Below are 19,720 nucleotides of genomic sequence, written 5' to 3'. Positions count from 1 at the left end.
TAATTTTTTTCCCTTTCCTTCCTCTGCTTTACTGCAATGCTAACACAGAATCTGGCAGACTTAAGGTTGATAGTACTCAAGTAGAAAGGAGGAAAGGTTCCCAAATGCTCAAGGGAAGCTAGAGAACAAAGACTTTTGCACTAAGTTGATGTTGCACCAACCCTCCCCTCTATTACTCACCTTCAGTGCTCTATGGCAGAGGGTTCTTAATAGTCAAAGGCTGAGAATCGTAACACTTGTGAGGGGAGGACAGAAAGAAAACAACTGATTTGTTCCAAATTYCTCTTTAACCTTTTAGCTTACTGCCTTGAGACTTACACAACTCAGTCCAACTTCACCGAGGCTGATCTAGTAAATGAAAACAGCCAGTTGGCATCAGTCCATGACCAGTAGTATTCCTGAATATAAATTATTTTTCCTGGTAAAGGAGCTTGTTATAAGTAAAATTAGCAGAAGTAGTTTATGAAGAATGTCAAGTACATTCTAATGCCCTTACTGAGAAAATATGTTAAGTGCTAGTAATTTTCAAGATCTTAATATTACAGCAGGTATATATCATGCAAATTGTGATCAACTGGGAGGGCAGTAGTTTTCTTCACTCTTATCAAGGAGACAAATACAGTGAAGAAATTAAAACATGGGCACATTAAGGAGAGAGAGCACAGCTGCCACACTGGCTCTGTTTGGTTTGACAGCTCACGTAGTCTGTTAATGCTTGTTGGGGATTTTTAGATAAGGAAGCTGTGGCACATACTGGAAGTATAAAAAAAAACAACTTTTGCTGACAACTCTCTGCTACCAGCAAAAATACTTAATCTGGAGAAGCTGTATCCTCAAGTGGATTTTAATTGGTACTACACCTGCTTCTACCAGATGGTACTGTCAAATGAATCTGTGCGTTTCTGAAGTTCTTCTCCTTTGTGTAATGTAAATAAGACACACAGGCAACCATGGAATGCCCTAAAAATTCAAGTTTTACTTGACTTTTAAATAACCTGACACAGCCATCTATCAAACTCAATTTAAAACAAAGCACACAGTTGCTTCATGAATATTTAACTTAACATACATAGAGTATATGCATCATATTGATATGTTTATGTATGTTGTTTTAAAACATCTTTCTAGAGAGCTTTGAATTAAACAGATTTTTCCAAAACAAAATATGCTATCTATTCAGTTCAGTATTCAACTGTATAAAGATGATTTGGCAACTTAAATGGTAGTGATTTTTTTTTTTTTTGAACCAACGTCTTGCAATACAATGAGCTTAATTAGAGTATGAATTGTAGGTTAGCAGTATTGACAATGCATTGTAGAAAAGAACAGGTCAAAGCTAGCTCCTGATGAAGAAACCAGATAACAAGCAATGAGACCAATCTGAAATATACAAAAATGCTTTTGTGGTATGGATAGCCAGCCCTCTTCATTGTACAAAATACTTGTTTTGCTAAGAGGTACATCTGTATAGCTGGATGATGCTAACTAATAAGTGAGACAGATCCATAACTTACCTATTCATAGCACTTACAGAAATCTCAGGAGAGGTAAATGCTGAGGCACAAAGTTAAAGTCATTGGCTTGAGATCTCTGAGGAAGAGAACACCTCATCTCAGTCCTTTACCCATTTAGGACAAGTTTGTGTAACACCCAGCCAAGGGATAACTTTGCCTGACCTAGTTAAGCATTTCCTGTCTTGTGCCTGACTCACCAGGAGGCATGAGCGGTGTGAGTGGTGAAGCACTCCCCACTTGGACTGAGCACCGTGGCACAGCTGTGGGCAGCGAGGGGCCCAAGGAAGCTGGGGGAGCACAGGGACTGCGGGAAGGGCTGGGTGCAGCTCGGAGTCCCTAACTGGCCAGCTACTTGTTGATCTTGTGTTCCTGTTGTAGGCCTACAGAGTACAGCTGTAGCATGGTAAGTGCTTCTGGTGATTGATTACTTTTAGATCTCTTATACAAAACTGAAGAAATCACAAGAAGACGTGTCTTTCCTCAAATGACACAGGAAGACAAGCTCAAAGAGAAAGGAGGTGCACGKATATGCAATAACTTCCCTTTTCTGCTCTACTAGCTGACAGTAATGTCCTTGTCCAAATTTTGCCTTTTTCTCACACTAACGTGCAATACATGCATTAAGCTTAGTCTTTCTTGTACTGAGACAAAATTGTATTGATCCAGGCTGATCATTAGGCTTGTTAAAACCCGATTCTTACACAGTCTCTTTGGGAGTCAGACCACTAATTCAAATCCAGGACTCTTTCTGCAAGTTTCTCTCTCTCTTTTTTTTTTTTTTTTTTAACTTAAAAAGTTAGCTTGACTAGGAAAATTCTGCTTTGCTACCAGTTTAGAATCGAAAAGTATGGATACTAGCCTAGACATAAGCCTATTTTCTGATACAGTGGAATAAGTAAAATATCACACATCTGGCTGATGGTATCCACTGATAATATACAAAAGCCCACAGGTAGGTGACAGCATAGAGGGAAACGTTACATTGGATGTAAACCTTGTAAGTAACTTTCTTCCTGATCAATAATATTTGGAGATTGACAGGATATGGACAGCATGTACAGATACTCTCAAATCATAAGAATGCAAGTACTCCTAAGTAATAGATGCGTTTTACTTGCCTGTGGCTGAGTAAGGAGACCAGAATAGTGCCAATAATTTAGAAAGCAACAACCTATGAGCAAACGTATAAGCTCCAAGCTTGGGACAGCTTCTTGAACAAATAAGGAGCAGCTTTGATTCAGTGTACCTTAACCAGTTCTTGTRCGGTTAGTCGTAATTTTAGTATTCTTGGGAGTATTCCAAAGGATTGTGGTGATAAAGATTAAGCTATAAGACCAGAATTTTTGCCACAGTGGGTTGTTGTGTTTTGTTTTTTTTTTTTTTAAGTCAATATGTGCAAGAATACTGCTCCAGGTCATAAGTAGATCCTACAGGATCACTGTAAACTGGAACAATGACAATGAAACCATTCATTTCAAAGTTTGGGGTACTTTTTAAAAGACTCTTATAAATAGTTTGAGCAAATACTTTAAGCTAAGCCCAACAATGTCTTAGGGTGATGTCTGTAGTAAATTCAGAAAATGTTGAAGAACTTCTATGAAAACTGCATTTGTACCACAGAGGGGTTTCAAGCTCTTCCTTACCTTAGAATTGTTCACTGAGACCGAAGGAGAAGCACTATCTGAGATAAGTGTCCAAAGAAAAATATCTGTCAGATGAATCTGCCTTCCCTGGAATGATGCAGCATCTCTCAACCTGCAGACCAGTCCATATTATCATAGGAATATACAAACTGTACCATTACTACCCTGGCTAATGGCATCCATCTGACCACTTCAGATCTTTCTTTACAGAGAATAAAGACTCTAAAGATGAAGTGGAAAATAAGCCTCCCTATACCAAGGGCACATGAACTACAACAGCTGTTTCCATTGCTGCTTAAAAATTTCAGTATTTAGTTTGGGGATTACACTTAGGAGTTACCTTCATAGCAAAAAGGTTTTGCTAAGCTCCTTAGCAAGCTGGCCAAGCCAGGAGGGTAGGCAGTGTACTGACTGAGGACAAATGGGAGACACAGGAATGACTTCAGCTATTTATACAAAGTGATAGGACAGGAGAAGATCTAGGCATCACATCAGACACACACTGGAAGATAATCTGCTCAATGTGCAGCATCATTAAAACTTACTAGTCCTACCTTGACAATAGAAAAAAATGCAGTTTTCATACCTGGAATACTGCCTTTGTCATTTTATCACAGAAGAAGTGGCTCAGAGAGGAGTAATGGAAGTTATTAGCATTGATTATTTCATATGAAAAGAGATTAAGGCAGGCTTTGCTAATCTAGTTTAAAAAAAGACTATTTGCCAGCTCTTTTAAATCCTACTCTACAACTTTTGTTTAACTGGTATTTAAATGCTCTGCTAAGTAGTCTTAATACAGTGGGTTAGTACATATTCTCCAGATGTTTCCAGTGTGGTTTACCATAAAGATGATAGATCTATTCTTATAGTAGGCAACATTCAATTAAATAGTCCCTGCACACAAAAGGGGATTCAAAATTGAGAACACTTAGAATTGCTGAGTGAAAGTAAGTCTGTATAATCCCTGGAACTCTCTGCCACGGGGAGTTATGGAGTCCATTATTTCTGAGCTAAAAATGGATTGAGTCAACATTTGTATTAACAACAGCAGCATCTGTTGTTGTGCTAGGCTAAAATAAACATTTTAAGAGCTAGCAGTCCTTATGTTTCAGGGCGTAAGTTGATCACCAGATGGAGTTGTGAAGATGTTTCTTCCCAAGTCATACTGTATTGCACAACTGGCCAAATATGACTATTTTGCTTCCCCTGAAGCATCTGATCCTGATCACATTAGTTAACAGTCATTTTTGGATAAAGGCAATTCAGTTACAGAGCAGACCGTAAAGCCTGTTTTGTTGCAGCAATTTTTTGTTTCTTTTTTGGAAATGTAACTGCTGATCATTCAGTTTTACTAAGACTTTTCTTTTTGGTTGTCTAATCAGGCAGCTTCTCCTCGCTCAGTCACACCACTAGAGTGGTGTAAGCAGTAAATGCATTGCTTGGCCTTCCCAGCAAGCAGGCTGCATTTCTGAATGTTCTGAGGAAACTGCTATCACTCCAACTTCAGTTTCTTTCCTTGCACAAAAAAGCCCCTCTGTTTCCAAAGAATAAAATCCATTCATCATCTTCAGTTACAGCAATCAAGTCTCTACCTTGAAGCGTGACACCTGTACAGTTTTTATTGTTTTAGTGGTGGGTTTTCCATCCAGGTTKTTAGTGGATAGCTGAGATTTTTCTTCTATTAGGCTGTCTTTAGATCCGTTTCGTCTCTGAAGAGAACAAATGAAAATATGTTGCTGAAAACRTATAGCAGAATTAAAATCCTATGTTTTGAAAACTGCTTTTATGACAGCCTTAGACTAAGGATAGGACAATTTATTGATACCAGGAATATAAAAGTCTGTACATTTGATCAAACAACTTCTTCTCCTCTTGTCTTCTCCTCCCCTCCCAGCTGCTGCCCCTTCTATGCTATTTGGATTCATATTCCCTATTCAGGAAATACCAGGACTAATTATTTGGTRTTTGGCCAAATACTGCAAACAAGCGTTCATTAGGAATTAATGGCCACTGTTGTGAGGCATTCTGGGGGAAAGGGAAAAGAGAGGTGTTTGTGGACACTGAACGTTGTAACACTAATTCCTTCCAGGGCAATGAATTCAAGCCAAATAGTATTAGATAGTAATGAAAATGAGATGATGTGGTGAATTTTGAATAGGATTCAATACTGCAAGTTACCTATTTCTATAAAGCACTTAAATGGGCTTAGTTTTAAGTATACCAACTTCCTGCTCCCTGCTGGAGCAAGCCGTTAGAAAAATATCAAGGATAGCTCATCTTTTTCAATTTCCATCTTATGCAGGAATACAAATATCCTTGAACTTAATTCCTATCTGACAGCATGCAGTGTGTTTGCTGGCCTTAAAAGTGAAAAAAAAATTTTTTTTTGTTTTAAAGTTGTTCAAACTTACATTATTCTAACTGCTTACAGGATAAAATTGGACATGTTTTACCCGTTATGTTCTTTGGAGTTTCCACACTGCAGTATCAGCATGTGGTTTTCGTATACTCACATGCCAGATTAGCAGACATGATGGGTGAGAAGGAAATGTGTGTATTATATTTCATATTTTGATTTTAGATTTGAAACTACAACACTTAGATTTCTAGATGACAATCTAGTGTTGGTAAAGCCTCTTCTTCTTGCTGAAAACCTGTATACACTCTCTTAAGAGAACAATTAGGAATCCTATCTGTTTTTACTGRATGTGTTATTACACAGATATGCCCTCCCATTGTCAATAATGATGATAAAAATCAAATAAAAAAGAATCCAGAAAGAAGCAAGATTTAGGAGTCTGCCTATATGAGTTCACCCGAATTTCTAATACATACTGGTAAAGTAACAAAACTTTTTGTAAGTACACTGGAATCCCATAGCATTACTGGAAAAACCCCCAGGTAAAACAGCAAGTGTTTGTCAGAAGAGAAGCAGCTTGTACCATTCTAAGGATTTGGAAACTATGTAGAAATGGGTCTGGAATTTTCCCTTGTATGCATTGGTTTTCCTTTTGTATGCTTGTATAATAGAAGTACAAGTGCTTGCATTTTGAATATCATTTCCTTCTCATGTTTTCAGCTTAATACAACTGAATATCAAAGTTATGTTCCCATAATTTATGATAAAAGCCAGTGATAAAGACAAGCTCTGTCCATTTTATTTCAATAAGCTGAAAAAAATAACTATTCAGCATCTGAAAAAAAGAGCAATGTTTCAAGCCTGAGCAATCAAGCTCTAAGAAGTGGAGGGAAAATGTTAATAGACAATCATTACAACTACATCCTAAGCATACTTGTATATTTTAAGTAACTGTGAGAGTTGATTTTCCTCCTGTGGAAACAGGATAGCATGTTAACAAAGCATCAAACTTAAAATAGGAAAGTGCCCTCCAGTAGCAGAAGCAGGTATCCATGGGAGCATATGCTACAGAATTCAGTATATTTGGAAATGTAAAAAAAGTAGTCAAACTGCATAATGTAAAGCTCAGTCACATTGTTAAAAGAAAAAAAAAAGAAGAAAAAGAAAACTGAGTCAGCTTTCCTTTTCACTAAAAAACAAGGACTTATTTAAATACAGCACTAGACCCTTTCTCCCTCCAAAAAAAGGAAAATTTTAAAGGGTGCACGCTTACTAACCTGCTGAGTCAATTGAATGCTGGGACCTTTAGCATCTGAGGAACGTGTCACAGGCAGTGGAGGCACCAGGTCAGTTTTTGCACTGGAATTACAGAATGATATTACAAAATGGATATGGCTGTAATGAAGTGCACTGTAACAATACACAAGAAGCATATGAAACCGACCCAGCTGGTTACATAAAAACACATCAAGTAATTACAGATCTCAACGGCAACTCACTGCCTATCTCCTAACCTTAGACATCTAAAAGCTATCGTGGCCACTCTCAATATTCAGTTCATCCCTTCTCTTCTTACAAGGCCTCTCTCTCCCTAGACTAGAGAGGGGGCCCAACTTCATGTGAGATGAACCTCATCCTAAATCACAGGTGTGCCCCACCTCCTTCGGGGTGTCACCAGCTTGCCTCCCGTGGGCAGCACAGGAATGGAGAATAGGAGCCATCCAGCAAGGCCAGGACATCCTTCTCCCAAGGCAGAGGAGCGCCTCCCCTGCAAAGCCTTAACTAACTTCTCTGTACTTCATGCTGGGGGCACAGTAAGTGATGCAGCTATGTACTGGGTGGGGGGGCTGTAAGTGGACAATATTTTCAGGGAACTGCTTTTGTCATTTCAGGCCTTAATATAACTGAGAATGGGGCTTTTTCTTCTCCATTCATAGATATTCCCTTTACAAATTGGTCTTCTAGGAAAGACTGAGCCACCCATTGCTAAAGAGTGGTTACTGGAGTTCCCATGAAACACACTCCTGCAGATGAACAGCTTGACTCCATTAAGGATGTAGGTATTTGGAAAGTGACTCATATGAGCTCTCCTCCCTTAGGCAACTTCATGACCTACCTCTGAGGAGTGGGGCAGGTTTCGATTGTGTTTTTCAGTTTTTCCCCCTTTCTACGGAGTAAGTCTCCACAGCTCAAAATAGACTACAAATGTTTTTGCACTTCATCGAGTTATTTAGCTCTGAAGACTTACTGCTTACAGGGTTGCCTGAATCCTAYGTCAGCAATCACATATATGCCACTTCTAATCTAAGCACGATCTCTGAAGAACATCTGTGACCTATTAAAACAACCCATTACTAATAATCACTTTCACATACTTCACTTCTGACAGAACAGATCTTTCGCCATCAGAGCACTGGGAGCGCCGATAGTGACGGTAGCTTCGAGGGGAATGTGAATGTCTAATGCGAATTGGGTCACCTTGAGTCCTAAGCGAGAAACAAAATTCACAACAGTAGATTAATAAATCAGACCTTTGGCACAAAAAAAAATAAACACAACTTCAGACTGAGACACCCTCCTGTTTCTTATTAAAGTATAACAGATGGCTTCTTGCACTGTCTGAATTTAAAAGGCTGATGCTTTTCTTATGAGTCTGTACTTACAAGTTAATGCTTGAAAAGTGCAAAGGTCACTAAAATGGCCATGTCTGTGTTTGAGAATGAAACTGTTTAATAAGGAACGTATTAAAATATGCAACTTTAACATCAGTCTTTTTTTGTTAAAGGTGCTGTGGAAGAACACTATAATATAAATGGATCCCGTTTCTGTCACAGGCAGCTGCTTGCACTAACACATGGCATCCCAAATGGGCAATTATCATGGTAAAATAAATGTCTGTTCTGAAGGAAATGGCTATGCCCTGGCAGCTGCCCATGATAAGCCAGGGAAAAGGGGTTGAGCAGACCAAACAGTGCTTTAGATGATCAGAATAAAATTTAAATGGAAGCAGAAGTTTAGGAAAGAAATAGGTTTTTTGCTTGTATTCAATTCTCCCTGTTGTGTACTGTATATCATATAGAACAGATTGATGGGTGGCATAGGAAGACATACAGAACATATAGACATATAGCAGGCTGATGAGTGAGTGGCATAGGGACAGATGAAGATGATTCTTTTTGTATTTGGGAAAGGGAAAATGTTAGGTTTAAAAATTATTTACTATCCTCACCCAACCCATCCTTGATAAGCATTCTGAGAGGATAAAAGCTTATGGATTATGTGTAGCCCCCTCCTATTTCAGTATGACAGAGTTCACAGTAAAAAAAGAAAAGTGAGCTTTTATATTCACAAAGAAAAATCCTGACATAAACTCACTCTATTTTAGTGTATGGGATTTCTTTCAATTGCTCCTCAGACAGGCCAGATGGATCCACAAGTTCCTTCCTAGAAAGGATTAGGCAAAGTAAATAACATTACAGTAGCTAGCAACTGCATAACCATTCATTTTTTATTATATTAGGTTGGAAAGATCTATTTAAACAAGCTAGCTTCAGGGCTGAAAACATCTTGACATCAAAACAGGAAACCTATTAAGAAATGTCTAACTTCACCCTGATTGCTCCAACTGCATATCGCRTCCTATTCCATCTTCGACTCACACCGCCTTGCAGCCTGATCTCATTGCTTCACAATATACATGAATATTGTGAATACTGAACATTGAATATTCCTTGGAATAGGTTATTCTCTCCCTATTTGGTAGTAATATGTATAATAGAATAAGGGACCTCATCCTAAAAATGTCAGTATTAAAACCAAGGACATTTTGGAAGCCCCACAGGAAGACTGTTTAAAACACTGCATTTTTCTTTAATTCATCAACATATGATGGTCACCTGTATTCAGTTGTCTGAAGTATCTTCTAGGCACAGCCAAGTAAAGTAATTTACACCAGTGTAATTAATGTACTGTGGCACATAACCAAACCAGAACATAACGCTTTATAGCCCCAGTGCAAGGGGTGTGAATAACTATATTGGGGCAATGCAGTGGTTAGTCAGACCCTCTGAGGACAGTACTTACTGAATATGTTTCCACAGTTCTTCTTTAGCTTGTACGTCTGGGCTTCTCCTATAAAGACCAAGGAAAACAACAAACGCAGAACTGTGAAAACCACCATCTGAGGTACTGCTGCTCAATAATAACTTTTAACAGCATACTCTGAACAAAGAAATTATGGCAAGTGTAATCCACTAGTGACTTCAATTTTAAAGTTTGTTATCTTGGGAAATGCATTAAACTTCACTGATTTATTGGAACTGAAAAACATTTCTTGAACGAGAGGCTCTGAGTGAAATCACAATTTCTGTTCCACTACCCTTCAGCAAAAGTATTCACAAAATATTAATGACAGAACAAGTTCTCACTGCAAGGCAAAGCTGTGCCCAGCTACCGTTGTCCCCTTAGCCCCCAGCCACTGGCCCAGCTGAGGACAATGTGCTTTGGAATTACTCCTTTAAAAGGCCCTGAGAAACTTGGAGTGGCCCAGCAAGCCCTTTGCGGGCAGGAAGTGGGTTGGCTGGGCCAGCCAGACCAAGCCATCAGGAATCTCTGCTCATTCCCAGAGGGCAGCAGGAAAGAGGAGCCCTTGCTCAGCTCTGATCAGTCTAGCCTCAGGCTTTCGAGTGGTTTGCAAGTAAGGTTTCTTCTCAGTTCATTTATATTTTAACTTTGCGACATCTAGGACAAACACAACAACAGCAATTGCACACAAACACACAAATATTTTAGCAAGTATTTCATTCATGGATAAATTGCTTAGCCAAAACTGTAATTTTTCTGTTGCAGACACGGAGATTTAGTAATGAAAGCCTGAAATACATGCCTCATGTCTTCCAGCAATTACAGAAAATACTGTCTCCTAACTGGATTGTCCTTTCTTTTTCTATTTCATTTCAGGTTAGCACGAAACCACCACTGTTGCTGAAGTTACACCTAGAAATCACCAAAAACCATGCAGCTTAATGGATTAAATATACGCTTTACACAGTGGCAGGGACTACAGTATTAAGAGATCAGATCGCTCTTATCACTGGGATTATATAAATTCAGTGTGGACAGATAGACTGTTCCACATCCTCTGAGATGCAAAGGATGCAACTTTCAAAAGGATCAGCATGCCTAAATGCTCCCACAGAAGTCACAGTTTCATCAGCTAATATAGCTTTTTTCTTTTTTTTTTTCTAAATAAAAGGACCTATCATAGTCAAAGATGCTTTTGGAATGATATAATCCACAGATTTAAATGAAGATCAAGGAAGAGAGCAGAATTTTGCCTTTTAGTTAGTTGTAAAGTATCTATTAAATTGATTCTCCATTGCCCAGTGACAGAGCCGTATCAGAAATAATTCCAAACCATTCTCTATCACTAATTGTTTTACTATGTTTTTGTTTCACCATTACATGTTTGGCTTATTTCCAGACTTCAGTCTGGGAATAATGTTCAGGGACATCTGTATTTCAATAAATGTTTTACAGATGGCATAGAAGCAGATTATTTAGAGATGATAATTTTTTTAGATTTCACAGGTGCAGAAGTACTGGAAGATCCTAGTTTAATGCTGTAAAAATACCAGAGAGAGATAAAAAGGCAAGAAACAACTTCACATTTGTAATTCCCTAATGGGACTAATATGAACTAATCCATAACATAACATTCTCAGGCTTCATGCAGGTGATGGCCTTCCAGGCAGCATCGCGGAGCCACCACCCCCCGCCAACAAGTCCTCTCCTCTGTCAGAGCACTCTGCTGTTTGCTCCACCGGGCCAGGTCCTCATGAGGGCACCCGCAGCCATCAGGTGCAATAGCTACAGCCACGAGTAGCTTGTTCATGTTTACTTTAACGTATTTCATTTTCTCCGATTCTCACTTCTCCTCTTTCCTTCTCTCTCCTTGCATTTGCTTCTTTTTACTCCCCTTCTTACATCAGTTCACGTTATTTTTAACCCCCTGAGGCAGAAGCTTGGTATGCAGCGGTTTTTAACAGCCTTTTTCACTCCTCAACTTTGAATTGATTTCTGCTTCTATGCAACCCTCTGCTCACAAAATAGCAGCTGCAAACTCTGCAATCACCCTGGGGCTGGGAAGATAGGCATCCTCTGCTGAGACTGCATAATCAGGCAGTGGGGAATGCAAAAGCTCCCTGAAAAGGTCAGCTTCTCCAGGGAGGCTTTGTAATGCTTACAAGCCCTAGTTTGCCTGAGGAAGGAAAGCCCCAAGGTCACTCCCAAAGCCAGGGTTCCCACAAAGCAGGGTATTGTGCATGCCACTAACCCATCTGATTAGCTCATTGCTTTTACTTATTCATGGAAACACAGCAGTTCGGGATGTGGTCCCAGGACTCCCGGTGTCACCGAGCATGGCACACAGCCTCACCTGCAGTAAGAAATACTAACTCGGGGAGCAGCATGGGAAGACAGTGGTTAAATAAGAAGTCGCCTTCATCTCACCATTTTCTAGGAACTGTGCCTCCTGCTTTCTATGGCCAACTCTGGGTGTTTAATTCTGTGACCTCTCCCATCCTCTCCCTCCTCCTCTTCCACCCTGCAACTACATTAATAAGGGAACCACCGCTGTAAAATATCAGCAGAGCCACATATGGCATCTCATGAAAAAAAGCATGAAGGAAAGGAGCTATACACAGTCATTGCTCAGAGCAAACTGTTTTTAGGAATTTGTATCTTGACATTATCTATCTTCCACCAGTTTAAGAAGTGTTATGATATTGGGATAACTTCACAGCATTTATTCAAATTAACTCCCCACAAATGAATACCCAGAAATATAATACAACTAGTGTATCTTAATACAAGCATTTTTGCACCAAAGGCCCAATGGTGCTTCCTTTGAAGACAGCAGGAACACTATCACTCTAAAATGAAGAAAGGCTTATAAAAAGAGAGGCCTTGTTAAGGTGAAATGTAGCTATTGTAACTACTGAATAGGAAATTCATGTTTGTGAAGTTCTCAACAACACATAACAAGGAGATCCTTCCATTAAATCTTTAATGTCAGATCGCAATCCCTCTTTCACACTCTTTTCACTTTTTTATTGTGAATTGTATCAACATCCAGAGTTTGGACAGATAATATATATTCAGATTGTCCTATTGCAGTATCTGAATCATATTTTGAACAGATAATAGCTTCTGGACAATTTGTAAGCTAATCAGATTCTCTAACGCGCAAGAAACCTAATGGGAATTCACAGTAAGTGGTGAGCCTCCAGGGTTTTTTTTTTGTTATTATTTGGTTTTTACAAGCTCAAACAACCCTAGATGTTAATAAGGTCTACATTATTTTTTATGTCTGCATCTGCACCCTTATTAATAATTTGATTTGATTTCATGATTCACAAATGGTAAATTTAAATAGCCATGGAATTTTAATGGCCATTCTTCTTAATTTAAAAAGCCCTTTGGCTATGCAGATGTTTTACTTGAACTCTTGAAAATAAACCCCATAGAACTAGAATTGGAAGCTTTCTATATTTGCTGTTTCCTTTAGAAGAAAGAAAGGTCAAATTCTTGTCAAATATTTTTATTCCCGAGACCAAGGAGAATCCCACCCCCCCACTCACCAACAGTGATTAATATCACTCATTATCAAACAAATGAAATGCAGTGTGCCAGACATGGTAACAAATATTTCAACCTTTACTTCAGGCTTCCAAGGTGAACCTCTAATTAAGCTGACAGCAATAAGTAACTTAATGTGAAAGACTTATTTGTATTATTAAAATGAAGGTTTTGTGTCAATTGTTAAATGTGCAAATTGACGTGACCATATGTCCAGATTTAAAAATAAAAATGACCATACCCTACATCCTAGGGATTTACTTGTTTCCCTTCTCTCTAACATGCATACAATCATGTAAGCAAACAGCTGAGCTGAACTAAACTAAATAAATGCTCCTATAACCTACTGCAGCTAGGGTTTATCCATCTTGTTTGATTTGACTGCTCAAACAGTTAAAAGCCTTTTACCAGACTTTTTTTTAAAGCACCTTTAAAGGAATTCACATTATCCTTTTCAGCTCATACTTGCATACATTCAGGGAGGCACACAAAAGTGAAGAGTATATTCATCACTATCACAATATGGGAGAGAAGAGAAATGAGGAGTTACCCAAATTTTTCAGGGTTTCCTCCTTTCTTTGCTTTCTCTAGGACCTTGCCTTGTTACAAAAGACACTACACCTACACGCCTTTTGCCAATAGTAATTTCAAAAAAATATAGTCCAGAATATCACTGTGCTGGCTAGTATTTTCTGGAGGGAAGATAAAATGAATTTTTTAAGTTGTTAGCCGCAAGAGGGAGCCTGTGCTGTCCAAGCAATAAAACTTACTTGGCACAAGGAGGGAAAAAACATTGGCTATAAATTTCATCTAGCCATGCACTCATAAACTGAGCGCATTTCCTAGTTTATAGCACTTTCTGTATATAGTACAAAACTGTAAATCAAACAATCTGTTATATTTGCGCCTTCAATACAAGTGAGTTTTAATATTGCTGGTTTTTAGTAGTGTATCATCCTACAATTACACCTAATAATATTTGACTTTTGTGCAGTTGAGAGTGAACAGGTCTGTACAAAGCCAGTAAAAGTAGAAATTCCAACATTTGGAATTTTAATAACAAATACTATTTCTCATAAAGGAAGYAAAATGGTGAGCTATGAAGGTGGAGACAAAAATGGGTTCTAACAACGTGGGTAACTATGAGAACAGAACTCCAGTGGATTTTAATACCAGAAACATCAATGCAGATTACAGTTTCAATAGGTAAGAATTAAATAGCCATATACTTAATATGGTGCACATTTTTAATATGCTTGCAGCTGATTTTCTCAGAAATGGGGCAAATAAATCTTTCCAATCACAAATAAGTGGKTTTTTTTAATATATTTTAAATTTAGCTATATCAACACAATCTTCTAAGAGACTGAACCTCCTCCTTCCTCCCCTCATCCTTCATTTAGAGGCTTATTGGGAATGGGGGGGCTGACAGTGAAAATTACTATTCCACTTCCCACTTAGCTATAATAAAATTTCACTGATTAAATCAGGGAGAATCATCCTTCCCTTCATGAGGCTAAGTATGTTCTTTGTATGAGGAACTAAAAAGGGACAAGCAGCATTCACTGCATTTTGCTCAAGGCAGCGATTTCTATCCCTTCTCCTTTTGTGTCCATGGGTCAATAAAAGCAGGAATCCTTGCTCTCCCCTAACACCATGCACGCACAGGAATGTCAGGAACCCCTGGGCACTTCTTCCTGCTCAGGAAATGCAGCAAAGCCAAAGTTCTTGAAGAGATTCAAATCTGCATCCTAGTATTTTGTTACAAATATTTCATTATTCTTTGTACTAAAATGCTTACTAAAGGAAAAAAATTTAGCAATTCAAGGCATTACAGTTTCTGTTAGTCAGTCTTAACATGGAAGATAAATTAAAAAAAAAAGACATTGAAGAAAAGTAGCCATGTTAAGTGATTATACTGGGTTACAGTGATCACACATTAAGCCATAGGCTTCCGCGCTGGACAATTCATCTATTTTAGCAAGGCAGTGAGGGTGGGGATATAGTTTCAAAGACTGCTATTCTGCCTGGTCTCCCTGTGCCTCACAGCTGCTCTCCTGGCATTCTTCAACACATYGCCCGGCCCTGGCCCTGGGGCTCCCTGACACTGATACTGCGCTACGTGGTTTCTTGGGGGGCACATTAGGCTGGAAACAAATACAATCCAAAACAATGTGTCTAAACACCCAAAAACATGCCATTAAAAGAAACATAGTCATAATAAAATCAGTATTTTCATTCGTTTGAGAGAATTAATTTTAGATACTGACAGTTTCACCACGTGGGGAATGGCTATCAGTAGGAATGGCACTGCCTAGCAACATGGCCCTATCTTGGAAATCCTGACATGAGGACGTAATAAATCACTGACTGCTGCTTACAAATGGTAATTTGACATGGAGACTTCAGTAGCTGGGCTCATCTGGAACAACGCTGCAGAGATTATGCTGATTAAAGAAACGCACACACATTTCACAAAAATGCCTGCACCTCTCACACAAAACCAGAATGTTTTTGCAGAGATGCTGCACATAGTAGGGGCATCATTGTCCTCATTACAGAATTAAGGTTCAGTGAGCCACAAAACAGTCCAATACCTCATCCAAGGTGATGGTGTGAGTTACTGTCCAAATCTGTTACAGAGCCTATTCTGCATTACTTGTACCCTCAAATACAAACCACTATAGCAAAGGAGTTAGACCACAAAAAGACAAATCTGCCAGTGTGAGAATACGCCAAGTGAAAGCTGTTGTTCCTGGGCACCTGAGAGGAATAACTACACTGGAGATAGTCTAGTTTTCAAGTGAAAGTGGGCTAATTTTACGTACGATCGAGATCTGTGCCTGGATCGACGGTAGTTTGGATCTGCCTGGTTTTTCTCCTTTTGTCGCCGCAGCACGGCTTCCCACTGAGGAGCTGAGTCAACCATGTCATTCTCTTGCCGTAACCTGCAAAACAAGTAGCAGGACTTTAGTTCAAGGTCTCTGTCCCAGGACGTTCTGAGGAAAGAACGGGTATTTTTTTCCTTGCAGAATACCAGCTGCTATTATGCAATATTTTAACTTTTTATCTTCCTATATTTATAATGTCCATTAATGTTCCCAAAATATATTAAAACATAAGAACCTGTATCAAAAATAATTCAATTGATTTGTTATTTAGAAATAGCTAAGGACAAAGATGAATCAACTCTAAGCCAGTAAAAACAGGCCTACAACTTGAATTCAAATTGTCTTCTTGGCCCAAGCCAAACGGCTGGAATTTTTTCCTTACTCTATTTAGCTTTTCAAGTTCACCTCACCTACAGCAAGTAGAGGTCCAATATTGTGATACAAGGCTGCAACTTTTTCCAAACACGTTGTTGCAGCAGGCGCCTTCGTGGGACCTTGGGAAAATCCCCCAGGGACGCCTGAGCAGGCTCCCATTCAGAGGAAGTGCTCCCTTTGCCCTGACCTGCGAAACAGCCCATGACACCTGCAGCCCCTGGCCCGGGCCGTGCACATTGCCCCGGGCACACAGCACCCTGTCATCATCACCTGTGTGCCGCCCTGCCCGCTGTGCCTCTGGCTCCTGTCTGCAGTTGTGCGGCTGTGCGCGGTGCCTCCTCGCCAGGCCTTGCTTGCCCCATCCTGAAACGCCTGAACAACTGCCCCCTCCACCTGAGGCTCAGCAACGCCTGCAGCCCTCCCTTTGGCCCAGGGAACACCCTGCTCGATCCAAAGGAGAGGGAAAAACCCACCACGAAGGCGTCAAAATCCACCTTCCAAAGAGACACAGATAATCTTGGCATTTTATTGATGTGACAGAGAGTGGCAAAAAACTGAGGGGGGAGAAAGCCACTGAAATCCAAGCCTCCCCAAAGCAGATCAGTGTAAAGCAAAAGAGCCAATCTCTGACAGGAAAACCTTCTCTTCCGAGGGTCAGATTAGCTAGTAACTACAGCAGTAGCTGAATTCAAGAGGCAGAAGGGAAGGTGAAATCCTCAATCCTGTAAATTATTTCATATCATTAAAAGATCCAAATTCTTTAGAACTAAGAGATTCCAATGTTAGGCTATTTTCAGATGGGATATGATTTGTTGTTTTTTTAAATAAATCCATGAATCCATCATCAGAGCGTAGTACAGATTAAAGCAAATGCCAAAATCCTATAAACTCGGCCTGTTCAACAGCAGACTGAGCTAATTCTGTAAAGCCACAACTAGCCAGAATGATCAACGTGCCACTGTTTGGCTATTCGAGACTCTACAGGAGCCTCTCAGTTTGGGGGATGCAGGTATGACTGTCGTGATAAGATGCTAAGGTGGAACAAATGGCTGTGTTTGGTCACAGCCGTGAATTTAAAACCCAGCAAAAATTTAGAAACAACCCTGGAAAATATCACTCTAAGAGCAGGTTGTCTGGTATGACAGCGTGACTGGCATATTGAAGAAACCAGAGAGGCGTAATGAGAATGGGAAGACTGACAGGTAAAACAAACAAACCAACAGAGATAACTGGATTACAGCGGAGACTTTACTCCCTAGGAAATGCAAAGCGTGTTATTGTTATTGCTCTTCACTACCTCTCTGCCTTTCTAGCCGAGTTTGGAATTGTATCGGGCTAAACTGGCTAAGCAGGCCACCGCTATTCCTTTGATCAGATCTTCTCTCACATGCGTAATGAATTTTGAGCTGGATCCCCAACTACTGTAAACCCTCACCACTCTACCAAATGGCACCAAGCATCTAGAGTAGACTGCAGCATCAGGTTTTGATTTCTAAGCAAGTCTTTTTCAACCTGTAATCTGCTAGTGACATGGATTAACATAAGCTCCTATCTACAGATTTAACACAAGAACTCACACAGCAACAAGTAATGAATTATGATTTTCATCCTGAATAATCCAATTTGTGGAGACAGCAATCATCCCTCACATGGTATAAACAGTATCAACTGCCTTGCACATATGGCAGTCACTTAAACCTGCACAGAAAGAACGTGTAGGGCTGCCAGATCAGAACTACTGTGCTGGACGCTGCTTCTGCCCATCTGACGGTACCTTGCCCAGTCCCCCTCAAGGAATAGCACCTAACAGGTCAAGCAGACAGCTGTGCTCTGAAGGAGGCATTCGGATGCTGGCCATAAAATAACTGGGAACTACCCATGCTGAACAAAGGACCTGCACAACATGGAGGAGCACGACGTCCACGCTCCGGCACAGAGCACCTGAGATTCTGCACCTCCCCAACAAGCACTGGAAATTACACTTCTACGCTGACCACACACTTTGTCAACCTGCTTTTGATGAATGACCTCTCACTAAAGGAGTAAACACATCATTTCTGCTCTGGGCCATTCTACTAATGGAATCCTTTGGGGCTACGAGGGAACAAATTTGCAGTGATAACAGAAAAGTGCTCTTCTGCACAGCTAAAAGTCTCCCTGTTCTAAAGGTAAAGAAGGACAAAATTAAAGAAGAAATGACTTCAGAGAACATAATAGCTGGCAACAATATACACGGTTTCCAGCAAAATTCAGCTGGAACCAACAAAAATTCAAATTACATTGTTCAGTGTCATTTCAAGACCATTTTTTAAACAAAACATAGCAATAAATAAGAAAAAAACCCAAACATTATCAGTACCATTGGTATAAGATGGTTACAGTAAAGAAATCTTTGTTGATGCTGGGATAAGAGTGCATTAATAGATATGCCTCTGGTTAGACCACACTGATTCCATCATGCAGAGATTTTAAGTCTTCATTAGGTTCTTCTTTTAAATGTGCTTCACTGACTCTTTTGCCTTACACTGTCTCTAGAGGAGTCCATATTTTCATATCAGGTGCGTACAATCTTTAGATGATGACTGCACCTCACCCTGGACATTTGGGTTCAGTAACAGCGAGTTCAGCATACAGATGTACGTGGCTACCTTTAGACATTCCCCTCCTTAGATATGGAAGACTGAAGATGAAAAGAGTGCTACAGCAAAACCCTGCTCTTTGATAGGAACATAGGCAGGCAGTAGTGCTTTCCCCAAATCTGGGACCACTGTAAAATGAGATTTTATTTCTTTGAGGTTTATTTCCATTCTATTATACTACAGTATATTTCCCCTGCATAACTTCTTATGGAACTAAAATTTAAAAAATGGAAATTAAACCTTTAGTTGGTGAAACTCAAGATACTACAGTTTTTGCTTCTTGTAAAAAGTCACTGAAAAGTTTTAGCATTGGGTATTAAATGGGCAATGTCCTAGCTGTAGACAAGAGAAAGCAGAAATCTGAGCCAGAAATTTTGTAAAATTTCATACAGTTGAAATCAGACTTGCAGGTATTTCATTCTGCTTCTGCTTCAGTCCTCTACACATGCTCACATTGTAATCTCATTCTCCTTTTAGCATTTCTTTTCCCTCCTAAATAAATTTACATCAGTTTTATACATATGTTCACATATTTTTTTGAAAGAACTGATGTGAAAAAATCATTTAACTTTCAGACTTTCTCCATTTTTCAGCCTTCTCTGCCTATAAATTTTCTGCACTAGAACTTAGAGGTCTATTGTCCCCTACAGTGATTTCTTGC

General features: G+C 39.5%; 1 protein-coding gene across 1 annotated transcript in view; it reads right to left on the bottom strand.

Annotated features, from left to right (window-relative positions):
- Positions 1-2,265: 2,265 nt before the first annotated feature.
- EPB41L4A (erythrocyte membrane protein band 4.1 like 4A) overlaps positions 2,266-19,720 on the bottom strand; it is a 132,881-nt gene continuing 115,426 nt past the window's right edge. Inside the window, exons 18-23 of the mRNA XM_026059900.1 lie at positions 15,983-16,102; positions 9,600-9,647; positions 8,892-8,960; positions 7,892-8,002; positions 6,794-6,875; positions 2,266-4,866 (exon numbers count right to left, since the gene is read on the bottom strand). Coding sequence (XP_025915685.1) covers positions 4,738-4,866; positions 6,794-6,875; positions 7,892-8,002; positions 8,892-8,960; positions 9,600-9,647; positions 15,983-16,102 — 559 coding nt within the window. The 3' untranslated portion in view covers positions 2,266-4,737. The remainder of the gene's footprint in view (positions 4,867-6,793; positions 6,876-7,891; positions 8,003-8,891; positions 8,961-9,599; positions 9,648-15,982; positions 16,103-19,720) is intronic.

This window comes from Apteryx rowi, unplaced genomic scaffold (genome assembly GCF_003343035.1).
Source record: "Apteryx rowi isolate R43461 unplaced genomic scaffold, aptRow1 scaffold_161, whole genome shotgun sequence".
Classification (NCBI taxonomy): Eukaryota; Metazoa; Chordata; class Aves; order Apterygiformes; family Apterygidae; genus Apteryx; species Apteryx rowi.
The sequence above is the reverse complement of the archived record's forward strand: the minus strand, read 5'-3'. Positions and strand labels throughout refer to the sequence as shown.